The sequence below is a fragment of the Papaver somniferum genome, unplaced genomic scaffold (genome assembly GCF_003573695.1).
Source record: "Papaver somniferum cultivar HN1 unplaced genomic scaffold, ASM357369v1 unplaced-scaffold_76, whole genome shotgun sequence".
NCBI lineage: Eukaryota > Viridiplantae > Streptophyta > Magnoliopsida > Ranunculales > Papaveraceae > Papaver > Papaver somniferum.
In genome coordinates, this window is record NW_020650526.1 from 2,442,993 (window position 1) to 2,466,909 (window position 23,917).

At 34.6% G+C, this 23,917-nt stretch overlaps 2 protein-coding genes and 1 long non-coding RNA gene across 3 annotated transcripts; 2 read left to right on the top strand and 1 right to left on the bottom strand.

The window, feature by feature from the left end:
- Window positions 1-675: 675 nt before the first annotated feature.
- Window positions 676-2,342, bottom strand: LOC113344446 (flavonol synthase/flavanone 3-hydroxylase-like). Its single transcript, XM_026588418.1, has 3 exons — window positions 1,987-2,342; window positions 1,619-1,890; window positions 676-1,537 (listed from the first exon to the last, which is right to left on the bottom strand). The coding sequence occupies exons 1-3, from the start codon at window positions 2,251-2,253 to the stop codon at window positions 967-969; spliced, it is 1,110 nt and encodes a 369-aa protein (XP_026444203.1). The 5' UTR covers window positions 2,254-2,342; the 3' UTR covers window positions 676-966.
- A 2,880-nt stretch (window positions 2,343-5,222) lies between these two features.
- Window positions 5,223-8,563, top strand: LOC113344329. Its single transcript, XR_003357763.1, has 5 exons — window positions 5,223-5,459; window positions 6,085-6,313; window positions 6,423-6,751; window positions 7,734-7,789; window positions 8,196-8,563. It is a non-coding gene; the product is annotated as an uncharacterized LOC113344329 (long non-coding RNA).
- Window positions 8,564-13,004: 4,441 nt separating this feature from the next.
- On the top strand, window positions 13,005-17,142 carry LOC113344444 (long chain base biosynthesis protein 2a-like). Its single transcript, XM_026588416.1, has 12 exons — window positions 13,005-13,289; window positions 13,377-13,442; window positions 13,683-13,771; window positions 13,882-14,027; window positions 14,115-14,239; window positions 14,374-14,467; window positions 14,562-14,725; window positions 15,007-15,168; window positions 15,966-16,092; window positions 16,190-16,356; window positions 16,450-16,557; window positions 16,794-17,142. The coding sequence occupies exons 1-12, from the start codon at window positions 13,161-13,163 to the stop codon at window positions 16,881-16,883; spliced, it is 1,467 nt and encodes a 488-aa protein (XP_026444201.1). The 5' UTR covers window positions 13,005-13,160; the 3' UTR covers window positions 16,884-17,142.
- The last annotated feature ends 6,775 nt before the right edge of the window (window positions 17,143-23,917 follow it).

Sequence of the window (23,917 nt, forward strand, 5' to 3'; positions counted from 1 at the left end):
TTGCAGTTGCTTTGCAGTATCAGAGAAAAAAAATGGTTAAAGCTTTAACTTTCAAGTTGTAGAGTTTTCTCATCTTTCTAGATAAATTTGTAAGTGTTGCAGACACAGGAAGTGACACTGCATAAACGTTGCTGAAGTAATATAAATGTCGTAAAAATAACTAATTTTGCATCAACTGTCAGATAAACATTACTTACATATTTGGATACGAATTTCTAGAGGACTCTGGATATGAGTGCGAATTGCCTAAAAATTAGGTATACCTGGTAAATAAAGTCGCTACAATGATTAATAATGAGAATCAAAGCATACAAGTCTTGGACATTGATTTTTGGTTTTGGTTTGAGTTATGGCTTCCGGTAGATGATAAAAAAAAAATCAGTTGCACTTAATTTGCACTTGATTTTGAATGAAAGGGAACATAGTTTGTAGACAATGTAGACCATAAATTAGAAGGATACAATCGGAAACGTTGAAATGAATTACATGACTTATCAAGCCCAAATTAATCAAGGGGGCGCGTACTACTTTTATTAGGATATTTGGATTAACTTTATTTTATATTTTTCTAAAGCATTTGCATTAACTTTATGATGATCGGCATATTTTCATTCCACTTGAATTCTTTTGCATCTTAATTTCTTCTAGCAAATAAAAAAAAAATATATCTTTTTTTCTGAAGCTCAAAGCTTAAAATTTTATTGAAAAACAAAAGAACAAAAAAGAAGTAGAATCGCAAACAGTGTATGGGAAAAACCAACACACTAGCTAAAGAAACACACAACAAAACAAGACTGCCAAACATAAAATATTACAAAGCAAAAATGCAAACACAAAAACTTGAACCCTTAAGATTTTTTCCTAGCAGATGTACGTTTCCCACAACCAAATTCCAATTGTTACCACTCATATCCAGTTGCTGAACTTCAGTACCATCCTCTTAGAACATACAAAGTGGTAGAAGAATTAGAGGCTGGTCCAGTCATACCCAGGCTTTCCTTCCGAATAATTTTTGTAGTAAACTGCAAGAAAATCTTTCATCTTCACCTTGTCATACTTTCTAGGATTACTGTCGTTGATTAACGAAGCGACAGGTTCGATTTCTTGATCGTGATGTGGGAAATAAAAATTACCCAAAGAAATTCGGGTCCGTTCTGAATTTGTTACTGCCCTGTGCCACGGGCTCTTGAATATTCCATTACTCATTACCTGCAATGAATCTCCAATGTTGACAAGAAGAGCTCCAGGCACACATGGAACACTAACCCATTGATCATTTTTCTGAACTTGAAGACCTCGTACTTCAGGGTCTGGCAGAAGAATAGTTATTGCTCCACCATCTGTATGAGCTTTTAAGCCGTAAACAAGATCTGGTCTAGGACAAGGAGGATAGAAGTTAAACGTTGTATACACTATTTGTGGATCACCCAGCTGGTCGAAGAAGGCATTCTCCTCTAATCCTAGTGATTTGGCCATGGACTTTATAATGATTTCAAACAGTGATCTCGTTTGAACGCTGTATTCATCCAATGTGCTCCTGCAGGTCAGCACACGCAATTACTAATGCTTATTTTTGGATAGTACTAAATATGGATTTCATTTTGTTTGTTATTAGTACCTGAAATTCAATAGAGAATCATCACCAGGCCAGTACTGGAGGTTACGGTCTGCTATTGGTTCGTTTACGAGGTTTAGATAGTCGGACCAGTCAAGAATCTGATCTGCATTAGTTTCTTTAATGGAATCGCTCCCAAATCCCTGCAAGTCAAATACCTCGTCCACTTTGGATGACGCGTACTTTTGCTTCTCTTCTAAAGGAAGATCAAAGAACTGCTTGGAAATATTATAGATATCATCGAGTAGACTTTTCGGAATAGCATGCCCTACTGCCTGAAAAACAGTTAAGACTAACACATTAAACATATCCTTAAATTATATCGCATGCAGATTTTAAATTATATCGAATGAGCACAATTTGTTTTTTACCTGAAACATTCCCCATGAAATCGAAGCAGATTTTAGCTTCTCCATCTCTTCTTCTTTCTCTTCGATGGATGCATTAGCTGTTAAACGACTAACATCAATTGTCGGAACTGATAAAGAAACATCTGCAGTTACCTGCTTTTCATTAACATTAACATCTTTCTGGATATATCTTTGTGGTAGTTCTTCATTGATTGCTAGGTCTTGGACGTACTTCAACGGTGCTGTCTGTTCTTGCGATGCAGCTGATAGGACCCCCTTGGCATCCATGATAACAATTTTAAAGTCTTTTGATCGGATTCACAAAAGGGAAGAAGAGAGGCTATAGTTTGCTTTTCTTTCTTGGTGTTGTGTTTTTTGAGAAGTTTGTGCTATGACTATCCTGTAGATGTATAACATATATATAGGCTGGGTGCAAGTGGGAGGATAGGTACCCACTGCTACTGATTGTTAGTGTTAATCAAAATTAGCAAAAACAACGCCCACTGACATCAATGGGGATATTCAAAACATATTGCAGTTGAAATTCATTGAATGATAGTTACACGATACTGTAAGAATATTGTTAGCGACAGTGAGTCAAAGTTATAGGTGCTGACGTTATGTGTGAAGGACTAACAGGTGTACCACTTAATTAGATGTTAGTTTTTTTACTTTTTCATTTTGAAGCATAGAATTGATGTAATCAACTAAAAAACGGTTACAAGAATGGGATTGGATGGTTTTAAATTGTTTTCGTGTGATTTCACGCGAATCATGCCTGATTGTCATCGGCTATATGATTCTCCAAACCATCCGATGCCTGGTTCCCTTTCTGTAATTATGTTGGATAGATGTTGTAAGTTACTGGATTTTGTTTCTAATATATCATACTTTTAGCCAGTGAGTGAGCTAACTAAATTAAGGACTAGGAATGGATAGTTTCCCTCCTTATAATAAGTGAAATTTTCCACAACAATAGAAAAGCCTTTAGTCCCACATAAGTTCGTGTAGGCCAGAACAGAACCCAAATCATCCACCATTCATAGTTTGAATTGTTTAATGGGAAGGGACTTAAGAAAAGGTCCAATTCCATGATTTTACTATTCAGTATCAAAAATTTCAAAACTGACCTTTTAGACTTTCTGCAAGGTTTTTTACCCTTTTACCCGGTAATAAACTTTTTATACGTTTTTATAGTCAATGAGTCCTCTTGGAGTCTAGTTGATTAATTTAGGACGGAAGACTTTCGTCCTTGAAAAATTGACTGAGTCCAATTGACCAGTTAAGGACGCGGGGGCCCTCCTATTGGACACTCAGATATAGTGTTGTTGACTAGTCAACATGAGTCCAGTAGACCAGTCAATATATATTTGGGACGCGCTATTAGTGCATTCCAAAAATTGTTCTTACTGTATGCATCATACTATCATGCACATCATCATTTCAAGGACGTATGCGACATTTTTTTGGTCACATTTTCATGTTTTGGAATTGCCGTCTCGGACGCTGACATCCGCACATTCATGTTCAACGATATTTTTCGGCTATCCCCATTTCTTCAAATATCTTTTCACTGCATCCTCCCATGTTAATCTCAGCCGACCTCTGCATCTCTTGGTGTTTACTCCATTACGTATGATTCCAACGCACACTGGTACCTCTCGAGGTCTCTGTTGGATACGTCTGAATCATCTTAGTCGGTGCTAGATAAGCTTCTCCTTGATTAGTGACACTCCAATTCTTTCACGTATATCGCCATTCCTAACTGGTGAAATTTACAATGCACTCTAAAATTTATGCGGCCTTCGATCTTGCTACGTAAATATTGTGACCCCGGTGAAATAAATTCTTGGGTCTTTTATTGGTGTTATCTTAGCAGTGATATGTATTTATACAGGTTAGAGATTTAATATTTTACTATAAGTGTTTTCTTTAATTGTTTCGTTATTAGATATGTTTTCTTCGTCATTCTTGATCTTTCTCAGTAGATTTCTGTGTTAAATGAACCTGTTTCCAACTAAAATCTCAATCATATTCCTTATTTGATATTCTTTTCATGGATCCATATGAATTTTCTCGGTGTAATCAGAACTTTGTTGCTTAAAGCTAGTTTCGTTTCTAAATTCTGCATTGGACCTTTGCAATAACTTCTAACTTTCCCAGAAACAGGCTTCCCACAAGTCTATTGGGTTTATATACCCAATTCAAATGCTTTTTTAAATACCGATTAAGTTTTACGCCAGATGATCGAGTTTACAAGAAATTTCGTAGTTTCCGTTAATGAGAGCATGCTAATTGTCCGAGAAAATGAGTTGTAATTAAGTGTTTCTTGGTGTTGGTGTAGCTTGATCTTAGGACCTTAGGGTTAGATGTATGCTCATTCATTTCATTGAGTGAATGAATCTCTTTAGTCCACATTGGGTATACTAGAGAATGAGCTCCACCATATAATCACCTTCCTATGGAAATATTGACAAACAATGTGGAACCGGTGGGGTAAACGAAATGTGGCCCAACCCATGGCATATGCGCGCATGCCATGCACCAATTCCCGTGTGCACTCGAAATCATTTTTTATAAGTTTTTTTTTTTAGGAAATTAATTTCAAAAAATATTTTCTTTAAGTGTTTTATTTATGGGAAAAATCATGTTTTCGTGTTTTAATTATTTTACTAGAAACAAAACTCGTTTTAGAAGAAAACCTAAACCTAACTTGATTCACAAATAATTTAAACCTAAACCTAAATCTGTTTTAAACTTGGGTCCAGAAGCGGCAACTACTCTGTCTTCCTTTCACATCTTCTTGCTCGTTTATTTACTTCCAGTCCCTATTGCTAAGTTCAAGAGTGGGTAGTTTACGTTGTGCTAACACGAGATATATCAAGTAGTCGTATGCTGGATACATCTTCCCTGTGAGGGGTTTACACTACACCAGATTCAAGGATTAGTAACAAGCTTAGCTTCTGTTGCGAATTTTCAGTTGCAAATTTCAGTTGCAAAATATTTCCAACAGTTTCCGGCAGTTGCAAAACTTGCAATTGTTCATCACTGTTACGGTTCGTAACCAAATTGAGTTGTAAGGGTGCGAAAACTGAGTGTGGCTGCCTACACTTTCACTGACTCATTGTTCAGCCCTTTCAGATTATCGGGAAAGCTGATTCGGTTTTTTTTTATCATCGAGCAGCCTCTCAAATTCCATCTCATTTTCTTTTCTCCCCTCTCTCGTTCTCCCTGAGAAATTTCCCCTATGAAGTAAACCCTAGATTAAGATATTTTTTCTTCTCCTTTTGATTTTTCCACTTAAAATCTTTAACCCGATTTCTAATCTCAGTTCAAAGTCATGCTCACCATATTATTATCTGGATTAATCTGATCATAAAATCATCTACAAAATATAATGGGAACAACAGCATCTAGATCTGTTGAAACCCATATTAATCCATCTCTTCCTAGTGATCCTTCTCTTCTTTTTTCTTCAGAGATTATTTCTAGAGGTAAATACAATACTAATCACAATCTGCAAAACCTAAAAATCGTTATTTATCAATGTTTTTAATTTCTATTTGAATCTTGTATGTTGCAGTTTTGGTTCTAATTTACCTGTTTCAGCTTATAAATCCGGAGAAAAGCATCATGAATCGGTTATGTCTTTGTTCTCAAACCCTAAAAAATGCGATTTTCTGAACTTTTTCTAACACTAAAAACCTAGAAATGTGTGTACAAAAAAGTGGAGAGATGTATGAGAGTGACGATGAAGATGCTAAAGAAGAAGAAGATGAGGATTTGTTATCGTTTCTATGATTTTCCTCTTGATTCTCCCGTCCAAGATGAGTTTTTTTTTTTTGTATAAAATTTGAAGAAAATTTTGATTTTTTTTGGTGAATTTAAATGTTGCATTTACCTTTAGAAACCCTTAGTATAAACCAGTTGAGACCATGGGAGCTGTTTATGGTCACAATTACTATACGATTAGATTTATTCTCTTCAATTTCATATTTGTTCATTATGTTTGCTTACAAATTTTCAGTATTAACATTATAATAGCCTGACAACCATTTCCTTCATATGCTTTGTACTGTGTATTATGATTCATGTTCTTGAATTTTGTTTCGTGTGTAGGATCCTAGAGCTATAGAAGCTGAATGTGGTAGCAGAGTTACGAAAACTATCCTCACAAAGATACTTAGTCACACTAGTCCATCTCCACTTATGGTTCCTAAAGACAAAGGGTCCGTGTCTGAGCATCCAGTTACTTTGCCACTGTGGTTAACGGAGGAAGACGTTTGTTATCACACTAGTAAAAATCAGGCTTCACAGGACCATTCAACTATTACATAAATATGAATGTGTATGTGTGCACCTACACTTCTGCAGTTTTCATCTTTGTATATTTTTGTTTTTCAGGTTTAACTCTTCTGAAAGAATCTTTCTTGTGCTTTGGTTTGTTAATTTGGCAGAAACTGGAAATTTGCACATTGGACAAGGGTACCGGTGAAGGTACCAGTCAAGTTTATGGTAGGTGACCAAGATTTGAGCTATCATATTCCGGATGTGAAGGAATATATACACAGCGGTAGAATGACAAAAGATGTACCATTTCTCCAATAAGTAGTTGTACTTGAAGGGGTTGGTCACTTCATAATGGAGGAAAGGGAAGATGAAATCAATAACCATATCATCGATTTCTTACAGAGATTTTGAGATTTGCATCTTTCATCTTGTCGAATTGAGTTCTGTTATGCCAATAATCCACTCTTGTTTAGACAGGAGAATCAAATAGATCCTGGTAAACCTCTTTCTTTTGATTTTTAAGTTTAATTTGCATTGTACCTTAAGGTTGGGAGGGACAATATCATGGGTACATTTGATGACCATTTAGCGTTTGCCGAGCTAATGTAGTGGTTTGTTGCGTAGAGAAGCTTAGCATTCTTATCCATGACTCATGTGTATAAGATGTTTGTTGTTGTTGTTGAACTCCTTCCCTGACAACGCCCACAGTTGTTTGAGTTGCAATTTGAAGTGTTAACTGTTTTTTTTGTGAAGCAAGAGATGGATATACAAGTAAACCAAGTTGGTAAGAAAGTTCAGTGATGGGACTATGAAGACTATTTTCCCTGAATATAAGTTGAGTTTTTTATGTCGTGGGATGTACAAGTACACATTACTGCATGCTCTTTGAAACTTTATTTATGTTTTATATCTAGATCTGCAACTAGCGGCATTATCATGTTATTATAGGAAAGTTCTTGAAAGAGTTCAACATACTTATACCTTCGAGTTAGATGGAAAATAATTTGCTTATGATGGTGATAAGAGTTTGTTTACTGTTGGTCCTCTCCCACAAACCAGAGTTCACTGTTGTGCTTGATGAGATGTCATCATCTGTCGTTTGTTTTTATATGCCTATTAATCTTCTTGATGAAATGTGTTTAGGAATACCGGGAATGTCAGCCCTGTAGCCCTGCTGGTAATGGAAGCCCCAATAACTATACATATTAACATGTAAAGTTCTTTACAAATGTTATTAGTTTAATAATAATCATGATTCATGAACTAAGTCTTTTGGAATGTATTCTAAGTTATAGTTTGTCTGACCTTCTTTGTGTTATATTACGATTCAATTTTCTTATTTAAGGCTTGATGTAAACACCCCAATTTGAATCTACTGTGTTATACATTACTGCATATTTATATCTAGCTTCAGAAACTTGCGTGCTACTGTTTAGTTATTTCTTGAGATGCTAACTCAATGGGATTATGTCTGCTAGGATGGCGCATTAGGACCCGCTGAACTTGATGATATTTTTTCAACTCCACCGGAAAGGTGATATTTTAAAACTAGCTGTTTTTTTTTTATTTTACCGCATCGGTATGATTTCACATTATGTATTATATGCTACACATTTCTGCAAAACGTCCTTTCTACGAACTGGCTCATAGCCTTAGAGCATTATTAGTAGTCTTACTATGCATAATTCAATAAACACTTGCATGATCATCGTATATGGAAGACCGAATGCTTTTTTTTTTTCTTTTGTGCCTTCATATGTAGTTTGTGCCTCGCTCTTTAGGTGCGCATGTGCATATGAACAAAAGAAAGAAGCAAAGCAAACTGAACAAATTAATTTGAAATATATTTTATGAATCAATATTTATTTGGCTGCGCTTCTGAGAATATTCGTATTATGGCCACTCTCATATGAAACCTAATTTTAATTGTTATATTTTAGAATTACAGTCCTTGGTGTGAAGCTCCATATGAGGAATCTGCAGAGAAGAATGCATTAGGATGGTTATCCTTTGATGGATTCTTGGCACATGTATGTGCATTCACTACTTTCGATTTGTTTGCTTTCTCAAAGAAACAAAATATTTTCATTTGTTGGAGTTTATTCAGATAGAAACGTTTTCTAGTGCTTCGTCTTTGGACCTAAAGTTGTTGGGAAGTCATCATTGCTGAACTCTTTTCTCGGAAGGTATGATACTTAAAGTAATTGATGAAATAAACTTACGTAGTGATATGTTAAACCTTGTAGAATCATACTGATGTGTGGCTATTTGTATGTCCTTAGAACTTCTGTAATGTAGTTATTACTTTTTGTGTATATGGAGTTAATCATCGAACGTCATGGTGAGTTATCTATAAAGGAAAAATATTTTTTTGATAGTTTGTTGGCTTAAAAACTTGATTTTGACTTTTGATAGTCGGGGAAATCTAATTTCGACCTGGTTATGACTGGCCAAAACCTGGTTTTGACCTATCAAAACCACTATTTTTTTGGTGTTGCAAAAATGTCGCAACTGCAGCGACCTGTTGCGGAATCCCAGTTTCGCAAGTGTTACTAACTGTTCAACCAAATATTTGCAACGCCAGCGTAGCCGTTGCGAAGAATTGCAACATCAACTTTCACAACAGAGATGAACCGTTGCGACCTTACTTTGCAATTGCCAATTACAATTGCTAATCACTAAATTTGATGTAGTGTTAGCATTAAGTGCTCATTCTTGAGTATACCCGCGAATTAATGTGTTAAAAACAACTTGTTGAACCTGTTATTCTATCCTCGTCAAGTTGTTTGTGGTAGTGGTATTTTTCATTCGATCTTTTACATGTTATCTGATACATCTAACGAGCTGTTCATGGTTGCAAGATTCCGACATTAATGGCCAATGGTGGAATAACAGGGTTAAGAAAATCCCAGTGACAAATAATAGGAGCAACAATTTTCTTTAGATGAGAACTAGAAGAAGAATTGGAATATTATCAAAAAGAGAAGTTCCACCATGGAACCCTAGAATTGCATAATTTTTCTTCCTAAAAAAATTTGGAGCTAAGCATATTTTTTTCTGCCGAAAAAGTAGATACCCATTGTGGGGTAACCAACAAAAAAAGATTTTTTTTTATTGGATGTAGTTTCGCTCAATGTATAAGTTAAAGACCCAATTGTACTTTGATCTACTTTCTTACATAATGCTATATGTGAAATTTATGAAGTTCGAAGAAGACAGAGTTCGCCAAAAGTAAATAAAAATTGCAAAATATATTTCCGTTCTAACAGATAGTTAAAACAAATATTTTCCTTGATGTTTGTTTATGGATTAGCAAAGAAAAAATTTTATTTGTAAAAATTGGGTACAAAGTACCAGGCAAAAAAAATTTACCGAGGAGAAAGACATATACCAGGAGGAGGAGGGATAAAAAGAAAAGAAAAAAGAGCAGCAAGAAAATAAAAGAAAAAAAACATTTTGGTAGAGAGTTATCGTTAGCACTATTATTCTTTCCCTCATGATTTGGAAAAAGTATATGAACAAAACTAAGCGCAAACAGAAGTGTTTATTTGGAAATTGCAAAACTCTCCGCCAACAAAATAACTAAAAAGCTAACAGAAGTGCAAACTTGCCAAAACAAAACAGAGATACTCCCTTCTTCCCATTTTAGTTGCATAAAGATGATTTTTATAGTCCCAGTTTACTTATCGATTTTCACATTTTTCCAATAAATTTCCTGTTGTCATACTTTATAGAATCATGTATTAATTTTGATATTTTGAAAGTTGCGAAGTCTCGTTTTTATTAACCTGGCTGATTTGGGGTCTGTAAAATCTATTTGGGGTCTATCATTACATGACAAAATAAGAAATTTCGAAGTAAAATAAAAAAGCCCTTAGCCAACGATTTTCCTTAATGACTAATTTTCCTCTAATTAATTAATGTTAATTTTGATAATTAATAGATATTTAATCAAGTTAACCATGAAATCAAATAACATTAATTCGTCATCAAAACTTGAAAAAAAATTTTGAAAAAAATTAACCCAGAATCGATAGATATTCATGCACTCGTAGATGATTTCTGTGTTGATGTCTTAATTCACCAAGCACACAAAGAAACAGTGTATATTACTTACTACGTAGCCCGATTGTAAGAATCGGTAAGTACGATATACACACATAGAACGATTCAAAAACTGCACAAAAAAAATAGTTATGTAAGTGCTCATGTAATCCGAGTCCACGTTAAAAAGTACACAGGAAAATTGGGCATTATTTCCAATAAGAATCAGTTTACGTAGACAATTCTAGCAAAAAAAAATAAAAACTGAAAATTATGTATAAAATAGAATTTAAATCCATACTCGAGTTAAAAGTGTATGAAATCATACTCATTCTTAAATTGAGTATAAATCATACTCTATTTGGGAATGGGTACGAAGTGATACTCATTTTCAGTTCGAGTATAAATCATACTCATTTTCAATATACTCGTTTTCAATTTGGGTATAAAATTTTCATTCTCATTCAATCATACTCCAACGAATCATAGGTTAAAATTAACAACAACAAAAAAAGTATTTTCTATAACCAGAATTGGTGGATGTGGAAAAGAACATCGACCGATTCGGGTTAGAATCAATATATGTTAATACATGCATAAACCGATTATGGTTGATTTTCATAAAAAGTTGATGAGAAAATTTCAGATATTCATATTTAACTTATTGATGAATCTCTCTTAAAAGGAACGGTTCAAGGAATTTGACTCAAATAACTCGAATTGTTTGTCGTCAATTTTTTTTTTTTTGAAAAACCTTAAAGATAAGAACATCGAATTGTTGCCTGGGATTAGGTTTTAGATTTTGATTTTGATGAAAATTGGGAAAAAATTATGATTAAGGATTAATAGAAATTATTTTAGTTCTGTATTTGTTTTAGATAATTAGAATGATAAAGGCTAGTGTAGATGGCAGTTTAGTATCTAGGCCGTTGAACTAGATACTGGTCTCACAAGAGACAAGGAACGTCTACATTATATACGGGCCTTTTCAGCACAATTAACTTCAGAGTTGGCAGAAAAATCTGCAGTTAAGCGTGCTCGGTCTTCACATCAGAATTTTCTACCAACTCTGCAGAGTATTGTGCTGAAAAGGCCCCGGTATAATGTAGACGTTCCTTGCCTCTTGTATAGGGTAGTTTAGTATTTTCAGACACTTTAGAGACCCCTTAACATTCTTCTAGTTTGAAGCAAAATTTTGATACGCCCAAACCGGCCAGATTTTTTAAATATCTTTCTTCAATACTAACCCACATTATAACTTTCTTTATTCTCACAAAATGTCTTTTGAATTTAATCATTCTCTTTCCAAAACGCTCTACTATTACCAAAAGGATCTACAAGCTAGGAACTGAAGACCATGTAAATCAAATTTGCTGGATATACTAGTTAAGGGCATATTCAAATTTGTTGAATGCCGTGTTCCCAGGTTAAACCGACAACTAGTATCACGTACTCATTACTTTGAGATTACATACTTTGCTAAAATGATTAATTAACGTGATAAATCATGATTCATGTTGCACTTATTTTAAGTCGTGGAAATTAATGTTTAATGGAATACGAAAGATGGGTTGCGAATGAATTTGCAATTGCAGGTTGAAGGAGCTAAACCACGACTAATACTAAAACAAAAAGAGGTTATCTCTTCATCACCCACACTAAGTATTTGATAGAAGTCCCGAACAACTAAGGTCTGTCCTGATTTTCTGTAGCTAGTAGTAAATTCATGGATGTGTATACCAAGGAAGGCTCAGAAGTGATTTTGGAGCTCAAGATAAGAAAGGATCTGGATTAAAGTTTGAATCAGAAAACAACGTATTGTACATGTTGGTGAGAAACTATGGTTAAAGTGAAAGAAACGTATTGTACAGCTAAGGGTATTTCTGACCGTTTACAACATAGCCAACTCAGTCAAGTTGACCTGATTCAGTGACACCTGGTTATTTAACGGTTGTTAGCTGTCTTATTCAAAAAAACGGATGGAATTGTCATATCGGGTGTATTTTAGAAACATTGTAAAAAATGGGTGTATTTTAGAAAACGCATTATCAAATGGATGTATATCATAAAAAGTCCCAAAAAAAAAAAAAAAAATCTTAGAAAAGGATTAAAGTACATTCTTAAAAAATTCACATTAGATTCTATTTAAAGAAAAAAGAAAAGTACAAGGGAGAACCAACACAACTAGCCCATGGAAGTGCAACCAAAGTACAGAAGGGAGAGCAAGACTACCCAAGATAGCAACTAGCCCACGGATTTTTACTAGTGTTACTTAATTACGATATGATGAAGATTGGCCAAAAATGAATAATTAATGTGATAAAGCATGGTTCATAATCTACTCCTTTTATATACAAATTTATGTCTATAGTCCCTGGATATCTGATAGTTCGTTGTGATGCATTGACTAATGACTACCTGTTGGTCCTCTCTCTTTCTATATACGATCATGTCCTTTCATCATTGATTTTGTTTGAATCTTCTTAGGAAAACTCACAATGAAAGACACATCAATCATTAGTATCATTAGTTAGAAAAATATTAAATTTCATTCAAAAAGAAAAAGAGTAGTACAAGGGAAAAGAAGAAGCGCACATGCTGTTTATTCTTTCATTAAGGCACTTGGATCAGACAGATTATTATTATTATTATAGAGATCCGCCCGTATCAGTTAGTTTAGACACCAACTACCAGGACTAGCAGTTGGTTTAGTCTTTTCTCTCTAAAAACATCAAAAATCTACACCGAAACCAATGTTAGAATTTTCTGTTCGAATGATATCAAACATCAATCAGTTGAGAATATTTCCTGAACTTGAATAACAGAGAGATTAAGGGAGAGAGATTTGAAAGAAGGAGAAGATGATGAGAATTCCATATACAACTTCTTTAACAACGTTATTTAGTTATGGATTATTGTTTGCTTTTGGAAAACTTAGAGATCTATTCAGAAAATTCTTTGAATGGTGGAAAGACACTAATAATCTTCATGTAATTTTGTTTTAGTTTTTGTTTTTCTTCTGCATTCATGTGCATGCAGAAAATTAATTAATTAATAAATCTTACATGCATGTGTAGGGATATGCACCTATTTGTCTAGGTCTTGAAGATTTCTATGTTAGACGTGTGTATCTTCGTGCTCAGGTAAGGTTTCCTATTTTTTCAATTTTTTTTTTTTTTGTATATGTGAAACTGTTATTGTAGTTGCTTTTGGTTATATACAAATTGCTTAGTGATTAGTTGTTGGAAACTTAGGTTTCAAATTGAGAAAGATTTATGATTTTATTGGAAAATACAAAGTAACAAGCTAGTAGTGTTTGTATAAGATGAAAGATGATTTAGTTTTTTGTGAAATTTTCTTGTGAAATTTTCATGTATCAAAAGGATTGTTTTAATCGACCAATTGCAAGCGCTCCTGATTCTTGGATTGATGTGGTAGACCGTTACTATGATGATAGCATCAAGACACTCAAGTGAGTTTCCTACTTTTGTATACGAATGCTTGTTTACGTCCACGGGTTTACAAGAAACTATTTTGATGAAAATCCCAGTAATGCAATCCACTTACTTGCATTTTGTGTAGACGAACCACGAATACAAGTAAATGTCTCAACTTGGGATCATACAATTACCTTGGGTTTGCAGCATCAGATGAATACTGCACTCCACGTGCTGTCGAGTCATTGAAGAAATTTTCACCAAGTACATGCAGCACTCGCGTAGATGGTGGTATGTATAATAAATTGCAAGTTAGTTTGTATATATGCATTTCCATTTACATCTAATCGTGATGCTGTGGTGTTGTGGTGCTATCAGGAACGACAACATTACATGTGGAATTAGAAGATTGTGTTGCTAAATTTATTGGAAAGCCAGCTGCTATGGTAACTGGTATGGGATATGTCACAAATTCTGCTATCCTTCCAGTTCTGATTCGTAAGGTTTGTTTACGTGCTATTGATTTATCTTCACTGTACTTCACATATACTTGGCCCATCTGATACTAAGTCCCAACTATTACGAACCCAATATTTCCCTTAACCGCGCTATTATTTCCCATTAATGTCTTACGCAGGGTGGGTTGATTATTAGTGATTCCTTGAACCACAACTCCATTGTTAATGGTGCTCGAGGATCAGGGGCCGTAGTACGAGTTTTCGAGCATAACAGTAAGTTTCTGCCTTATACTTGGGTTATAATGCTGCTAAAGTACTCTTCTAGTTGTTTCATGCATCTAATTATTTATGTTTTTTATCTCCACAGGGCCGTCCCACTTGGAAGAAGTTTTGAGGGAACAAATTGCATTTGGACAGCCTCGTACACGTAGGCCTTGGGAAAAAATAATTGTCGTTGTAGAGGGGATATACAGCATGGAAGGAGAGCTCTGCAAACTTCCTGAGATCATACAAGTGTGCAAGAAATACAGGGTTTGTGGCTCTGTCACACTGTACTGAATTATTTGGTATTTTATTTTCTTTATCTCGACAAATGTATTAGTTTTATCATATAATGAATGAAAAGAGCAATAAGGTTCCGCATAACTGTTCCTGAACATGAAATTATAAGTATATATATATAAGCAATTAACAACACAAGTATAATAAGTTAACATGGTATGAAACATTAAGTTAAAGTCGGTAGATAACTCAATTTCTGCGATATCTAATGACAAGAAATCTTGTTTATTCTTTTTTCCCCCCTCAATCAGGCATATACTTATTTGGATGAGGCTCATAGTATTGGCGCAGTTGGGAAGTCCGGCAGAGGAGTTTGTGAGCTTCTAGGAGTGGATACTGCTGAGATAGACATAATGATGGGGACTTTTTCAAAATCTTTTGGATCATGTGGTGGTTACATAGCAGCATCCAAGGTTTCAATCATGTTCTTTTGCACCTTAATTTAGTTCTGAGGTTTTGTTGATTTTTTTTTTTAAAAGTGGCTACCACGAACAACCTGGTCCATTCTTTGGTATTCTGATATAACCTGCATCTTTTTTTTTTATGCTCGCCGATTTTCATGTGGGACAAAACTTTGCATTCATGAAGAAAGTAATTTGCTTTTATGTCTATAGATTTGGATCAATTAGTAAGAGTTATGATCTTTTGAAGAAGGGTTATGTTAACATGCACACGAGAGATATTAGAGTGAAATTTAAGTACTCTAGTTGTTTATTATTCCCTCCGTTTCTAAAATATAATCAGGTTTTCTTATTTGGTATGTCAAAAAAATAGGCGTGTTTCCATATGTGGAAAATTAAATGTTATGATTTTACTGCTATACCCATAGAGGGACCACTTCTCTCTCTCCTTTTTCTCTCTTAATATAAAAAGGGGACCACGTCTCTCTCTTCTTTCTTTAATAACAAATGAGTGTGGACCAAAGGATAGTTTAGGAAAAAACATGAAAAAGTGGTTACAATGATTGGTTTTCTTAATTTTTGTGAAAATCAAACTTGCTTATTTTTTAGAAACGAAGGGAGTATTAAAACAGTGCTGGTGTCGGATCTTGTACCTTGAGGGCATCGTTTAGGATGCTTTCCCTCTAGATATTGAATTTGTTCACCTTGATACAGTATGGCGTAAAGCTTCCTTGTTATCATTTCTGTTTTTCTTTTGTTGCTTTTGTTGAAAGATATCTTAGTCACAAGCTTAGACTCTTCATTTCCAGGAGGTTATTGAATATCTAAAGTTCGCATGCCCTGCTCATCTATATGCGACTGCAATTTCACCACCTGCTGCACAACAGATTATATCTTCCATAAGGGTTATTCTTGGGGAAGATGGTTCTAGTAGAGGTTCGAGGATAACTTGTTCTTAAAAAAAAATCATATATTAAATAGAGATTAACCATCATCTGCTAAATTATGGAGTTTTTGATTTTTTGTGCTGCAGGGGCTCAAAAACTTGCAAGTATTCGTGAGAACAGCAACTTTTTCCGATCAGAATTGCAGAAGATGGGATTTGAGGTCCTTGGAGACTTCGACTCTCCAGTAATGCCCATCATGCTTTACAATCCATCAAAAATCCCTGCCTTCTCTCGAGAGTGCCTTAAACGGAATGTGAGTATATCAGGCTCATTTAAATTTGTTATTCTGTTTGCAACAAGTTCGCGTAATGGGATCTTTACTTGTATATATATGGTGCTATTGCAGGTCGCTGTTGTCATAGTTGCTTTCCCAGCAACCCCACTACTGTTGGCCAGGGCACGTATTTGCATATCTGCTTCTCACACCAGGGAAGACCTGTTAAAAGCTCTAGAGGTGAATAGATTGTTCATTACGAAACATTTATAATTCTCCAGTCAATTGTGAAAGCTTCTTGAAAGTCGATTTCCATGACATGTTAACCTAACTCGAAATATGGTTAGAACTAGGGTTCTTATCCATTTATCTGAAGATTATAGAAGAATATGATGTGATATGAGAGTATGATCGGTTAAAAACTTGTGGGACGCCTTTGCAATTTGTGTTGACAATTATAAATTGATTCTTGTCAGGTTATCAGCGAAGTTGGCGACCTTGTGGGCGTAAAGTACTTGCTCGCTGAGCCCAAGAAGCGGGATGACGGCAGGGTAAAGCTCGAGTGAGAAATAAATGTCACTCATGACACAAAGCCTCAGGAAGGGATTTTGGTCCGTCAACTCTAGTTTTGTCTATGAGAGTGAACTTAACAATTGTAATTTAGTTTACTTGAAAGTGTCTTTTTAATTCGATTAACTAGCTAGTTGCTTTTTAGTTTTATGGAAAAGTGAAGCTTTTAGGGAAGCGGTCTGCGAGTTATAATCCCAAAGGTGTCACTATCCATCCACAAAAAACCCATCAAAACAAAATTAACACAAAAGGCCCAAAGAATTTGATGAAACATCATAGTATTTGATGAAACCAATTTTGAAATTTGGGGTTTTTGTATCAATTTTTAAAAATTTGGTGCTTTTGTATCAATTTTTTTTTAAGATGGAGTTTTAATGGATCCCAATATTTGAAAGGGGTTTTTGTACCACAAGTTTGGTCACCTTGGATTTTTATGACTAGTTCTGTTTAGGAAATCAACAAATCCTATTATCGTTCGTGTTACTAGCTAACAGTTTTTTTTTAATTTCATATACTGTGCATCTTTTTATGATGCTCAGTTGCTCACCGATTTCCATGGTGGGAAAAAGCTTGAAAATATTTGGTTGAATCCATCAAGAAAGTAATTTGCTATTATGCTTGTCAGAACTAATTAATGGCTCTAGCTAGCACAATCAATTAAGATATGAAAATGGATATGAAAGATCAATTAAATCAAGTATACACACAACACGAGAATTTATAGTATTTCGATCAAGATGATTTACATCCACTTGTGAAGACGACGAAATGATTCCACTATGATGATCAAACAAGTTGACAAGATTTCTCCCAAATCCCTTCTCAAGAACTCTAGCCTCCTTTGTGCCTCACACTCTCTCAAGAATAACATAAGTTTCTCTCTATTATAACATAACCCTAGTCCCCTTTTATATTTGACCTAGTTACAAAAGAGACTAATGGAGTATTGGGTTAAGACAAAGGGAACAGGTCCGAACAGACTTGTTAATCCTATATTCAAGGCATACATAACAAATCTCTACCTTTACTTGAATACTATCACTATAACCATTCATCATTTTTCATCATCGTCTTCGCTTTTCCCTTACAAGGGCCATCAACACTTGTTTACCCCAACCAAATGCTTGAACTTGATACTTAGAACCGGCTTCGTCAACATTTATGCAAGGTTGTCCGTTGTAGGAACCTTAAGCATAGCTATCTTCCTTTCTTCAACTGCATCCTTGATGAAATGATACCCGACATCGATGTGCTTCGTTCTCTCATGATACATCTAGTTCTTGGACAAGTGAATGGCATTTTGAATGTCACAATACAAAATTGCACTCTCTTGCTTGAACCCCAGATCACCAACCAAACCAACCATATGCCTTCCTTCACTGCTTCTGCGGCTGACATGTACACTACTTTGCAAAATCGACTTCCACACAATGTAATAGTATAGCCTGTCAATGACCTTTTTCTATCAAGATCACTTGCATAATCAGAATCCACATAGCCCACAACATTTGTTGAATCACCACTGTGTATGTCAAACACCAAACCAACATATATATTGCCCCTTAGATACCCCAAAATCCACTTTACAGCTTGCCAATGATCCTTCCAGGGACTTCCCATGTATCTAGTTACCATAGTGACAGCTTGTGCAATATCCGACCTTGTAAAAACCATAACATACATGATGCTACCAACTGCACTTGCATATGGAACCCGATACATATACTCTATCTCATTTGAAGTTTAAGGTGATTGCCTTCTAGATGGTTTAAAATGAGTACTTACTGGTTTGAGATCTATATTAATTGATTGCGGATCTAGAGTTTGATTATTTCGGTAATCAAAAGATAAATTGATCTTACCAGACAAAGGAGTTTATTAGTTTAAACGGAAGAGCCTTTTCAACAACTCACATATCTTTTAGCAAGATTGATTAGAGTGGTTACAAAACAGATTCTTCCTTTGTTGTTTGAAATACGACCCAAAGGACTTGGTATTCACGTGCGTGACTCTTGAAGTCGAAGTCGCGGGGATACTGAGGAAACTAAGTGGCTAGGAGTAGTCTACTTGGTTCCAACTATACGAAGTTTGTTAGAGCATTGCTGGGTTGAACCCACCAAGTGTTGGTATGTCAAGTTTGGTTGTCATATTTTAGTGAACCAAAACTCATTTAAAGAGTCTTTTGATTATTTACTAGAGTTAACTTCGTATAGGTTAGCTAGAAAGTTATTAGGATATGAGACTTACAAGTATTACTCGAAGACTTGAAGAATGTGAAGAAGTAAAGAGCTACATCGACGACATCATCCTTCCTCTTGAGGCTAGTAATATTTTGACTTAAACTGTTTCATTCCTAACGTATCTTTGAAGTCATCCTATATTGAAAACATAACTGCGAAGCTGTGAATGATTGTACTCTAGTTAGACGTAGTATTAAAGAATTATAATACGAAGTATAATGCTTATCTTTTGAACTTCGTATATAATACATCAACATAATCGTATAAATGCTACTGTGATTATGTATGGGTATGGGTGAATATTTCGTCCTAGGAAACGATGTTTTACATTCGTTTAAAGGAAGTACAATTCATAAACTAGTTTTATGAATCGAAAGGGAAATCGCTAGGCTTATTGGTATTGTTATTCATTGCAAATATTTGGATTACCAATATGTGTGTTTAGTATAACCGCTCATAACTTGTTTATGTATCTTGGTAAAACTATTCACAATGCCCGACTTATGTATCGGTATGACTTTTATTAGTGAAACCAATCTTAAGTAATCTCCTGAGATGGTATGATCGATATTTGTAATTGGTGTGACCAATTCTAGTCATTGGGTAACCGATCCTATAACTTGGTGGGGCTAATCACAAGATGTGTGATCGATCCTTGTAGTAGGTTAACAAGTTTTAGTAATTGGTGTAACCGATCCTATAACTTGTGCAACCGATCACAAGTAATACCATGAGATAGTGGTAACCGATCCTGGTACTTAGTTAGCCATTTTTTGGAAACTAGTGTAACCGATCCTAGTAGCCACTTCGAGGTAGAACCGAACTTTGTGTTTGGTAGAACCGTTAAACCCATGGATGGTGATTGAATGTTTTTGATCAATCACATAGTTCTTGGAAATCAGATGAACCAATTCTAAACTCGTTTGGAACTGTGGCAAATCGGTTCCAAAATTGTAAATATGAAAAAGGATTTACAAAGTAAAGATGTCGACATACTTTGAACACGTGCAATAATTCTTATCTATTATTGTTCAAATATATTCTTTAATAACTAAAGGAGAATCCCGGATCGAAATAAATTGAGAATCTTTTAATTAAGGTTTTTAATTTTATATGCTTATAATTTCCAGCAATTAAATGAATATCTTTAGAAAATAATGTGCATTTACTAATTGGATATTTTCTACTGGATTTCGGTCAATATTTGGACAAAGCATTTCCAGGAATTATGAAAATCGATTTTGGATTTATTGCATATCTTTGAGAATACTCGGTTTTGGAAATTCCTTGGTGTCCGAACTTCCTTGGTATATATATATTGAAGTTTGCATTTCGAGCAAACTAATCCTTAGAGCCAGCAAAACTACCTAGTTGTGTTGTTACTGGTGGAGCCGTCTATTCGGAGAGGAAAGTACCCTAATTAGGCGAAATCTCTTACGACCGCTCGTTTTAAAGACTTCTTTGAGATTGAGAATCTCTACGAGTACCATTGGTGGGAAACTAGATAATTGTAGTTTATTATTAGTTTTCGATTGATTTGATTGACTAACGGTTGTTGAAATTTGATTTTACCTAGTTTGTTTATGCTTGAGAATCTTCTCTTTTGATATAAGATTCACTCAAACTAGATTGAAGTATCGACGGGGATCTTTAGACTGTTTTTAGATCTAAAGACGTCTTGTGATAATCCATCGTTAACAGACTCCGTTCTGTGTGTGATTGATCACAAGTGATCACAAGAGATTCAAGTTGTTTGTGTGCAGGTGTTTATTGGAGATCTAAGAAGATTTGAAGACAAAAAAGATTTCTTATTTGAGTTCATAATCTTTGGTGTGCATAAAAACTTGATCGGCTGGGGATCCAACTGTAATCGGTTTATCTTTTAATATATTGGATTGATTAGTTGCGTAGATCGGCATCAATACATTTCTTTGTGATTCATAGTATTGATTGCATAGTCTAAACAATTATTTTGGTAGTTGTTGAATAGATTGATCTAGAACCCGACAAAGGAGTTTATTGGTTAAATGGAAGATCCTTTTGTCAAACTCATATCACGTTGTTTGAAAAGAGTTGTTACTGAACAGATTTGTTGTTCCTTTACTGTTTGGAATACGAACCAAAGGAATTTTTCCAAGTGTGTGACTTATTGCAAGTTGGAGGCGCAGGGATACTGAGGAAACTAGGTGAACTATAGGTTTAGTTGCTTGGTCTCAACTATACGAAGTTGGATTAGATTTCACTAGTAGAAAAGTGACATTTAGTAACAGTTTAAACTTTTATAAAGTAACAGTTCGTAAAATGCCTGTTACTAAATGTTAGATATTTAAATAACAGTAACACTTTTCGTAAGAACTGTTACATAATATCATCCAGGTTGTATACTGTAACTGTTTTTATAGTAAGTGTTACTATATACCCATGTTACTGTAACATATTTCGTATGTCGACATTACCATTACAGTTCTTTAAACCAACAGTTACTATATATCTATGTTACCGTAACATATTTAATATGTCACCGTAGTTGGCATTATCATAACGTTTTTTAAACTAAATGTTACTATATATCTATGTTACTGCAACATGTTTAATATGTTACCATAGTTGACATTATCATGACATTTCTGTAAATTATTTATTTGTATAACTAGTTTTTGGGTATCCGGTTCAAAAAAAAAACTAGTTATGGACTGATATTAATTTAACATCTTGATTTAATTCTAAGCACGAGAGCTAGCCATGGCTCGTACCTAAAGTTTGAGAAAAAATCGAATATAATACAAAATAATAAACAAGTTGTAAAAATATGTAAGAATATTAAAAATATATATTGTGTTGTAGTTGCGTGGTGTGACGACGAAGGTGGTGGAGGTATAGTTTACTGTCTAATGAGAGTAAATATCTTATTTGGATAACATTAATCAAAAGGAAAACATGGAAGAGTGGTTCAAGACTTATAATGAATGCAGTAGGTCTCAAGGTCGAATCTTGTGAAGTGTACTTTTATAGAATTTATATTTCATGTCCAAGAAGACCAACACATGGTGTGGACGAGGCGGAAATGGTGGTGACGGTTGTGGAGATGCTAGTGTTGATGGTTGTGGCAGTGCTGGTGGTGGAGGTAGTGGTGGCGCTACTGGTGGAGGTGATGGTAGTGAGTAAAAACTGTCAGTTTTTATGACAGTTTCAATAAAAATAGTTACGGTTACTCAAACAATAGCAACACTTTGTTCCCAAACATGTTACAATAAACTGCTAACGGTAACGGTTTTATGTAAAATAGTTACAGTAGAAATTATTCAGTAACATATATTTTATAAAGTGTTACTGAAAACTACCAACAGTAATAGTTTTAGAATTTATGAGTCATTTTTCAATAGCCTTTCCGTAACAGGTTTTATAAACTTTCCGTAACAGGGGCTTTAGTAACACCGCAGAAAAAACTAAAAATGTTACGGAAATAATATAATAACAGTTTTTAACTGTTACGGATCATCATTTTTCTATTAGTGTTTTGTATAGCGGCTTAACTCTGAGAGTATTCAATTCTGGACAAGGTCCCGGGGTTTTTCTGCATTTGTGGTTTCCTCGTTAACAAAAACTTGCTGTGTCTTTAACTTTTCTATTTCCGCAATTATAATTGATTTATTATAATTAAAAGTAAAATACATAAACGTTAATTCCTAATTACATGATAACAATCCTATAGTGTTTGGTTAAGTCCGAACCTATTATCAAGTAATCATACTTCGTTGTTGTATGGTCTCGATCTTTTATCCATAGTCAATCACATAAGTTATCTTGTTGTCATATTGTCTCCCCTAGTAGAAAAATGATGATCCGTAACAGTTAAAAACTGTTACTGTATTATTTCCGTAACAGTTTTAGTTTTTTCTGAGGTGTTACTAAAGCCCCTGTTACGGAAAGTTTATAAAACCTGTTACGGAAAGGCTATTGAAAAATGACTCATAAATTCTAAAACTATTACTGTTGGTAGTTTTCAGTAACACTTTATAAAATATATGCTACTGAATAATTTCTACTGTAACTTTTTTACATAAAACCGTTACTGTTAGCAGTTTATTGTAACATGTTTGGGAACAAAGTGTTGCTATTGTTTGAGTAACCGTAACAATTTTTATTGAAACTGTCATAAAAACTGACAGTTTTTACCCACTACCATCACCTCCACCACTAGCACCACCACTACCTCCACCACCAGCACTGCCACAACCATCAACACTAGCATCTCCACAACCGTCACCACCATGTCCGCCTCGTCCACTACCATGAGTTGGTCTTCTTGGACATGAAATATAAATTTTATAAAAGTACACAAGATTCGACCTTGAGACCTATTGCATTCATTATAAGTCTTGAACCACTCTTCCATGTTTTCCTTTTGATTAATGTTATCCAAATAAGATATTTACTCTCATTAGACAGTAAACTATACCTCCACCACCTTCGTCGTCACACCACGCAACTACAACACAATATATATTTTTAACATTCTTACATATTTTTACAACTTGTTTATTATTTTGTATTATATTCGATTTTTTCTCAAACTTTAGGTACGAGCCATGGCTAGCTCTCGTGCTTAGAATTAAATCAAGATGTTAAATTAATGTCAGTCCATAACTAGTTATTTTTTTTGAACCGGATATCCAAAAACTAGTTATACAAATAAATAATTTACAGAAATGTCATGATAATGTCAACTATGGTAACATATTAAACATGTTGCAGTAACATAGATATATAGTAACATTTAGTTTAAAAAA

Coding starts and splice junctions, on each gene's coding strand:
- LOC113344446 (XM_026588418.1), bottom strand. CDS start 2,253: ATGGATGCCAAGGGGGTCCTATCAGCTGCATCGCAAGAACAGACAGCA. Junction 1,891..1,986: donor TTTCATGGGGAATGTTTCAG/GTAAAAAACAAA, acceptor ACTGTTTTTCAG/GCAGTAGGGCATGCTATTCC. Junction 1,538..1,618: donor GATTCTCTATTGAATTTCAG/GTACTAATAACA, acceptor GCTGACCTGCAG/GAGCACATTGGATGAATACA.
- LOC113344444 (XM_026588416.1), top strand. CDS start 13,161: ATGATGAGAATTCCATATACAACTTCTTTAACAACGTTATTTAGTTAT. Junction 14,240..14,373: donor TTCCAGTTCTGATTCGTAAG/GTTTGTTTACGT, acceptor TGTCTTACGCAG/GGTGGGTTGATTATTAGTGA. Junction 15,169..15,965: donor GTTACATAGCAGCATCCAAG/GTTTCAATCATG, acceptor CTTCATTTCCAG/GAGGTTATTGAATATCTAAA.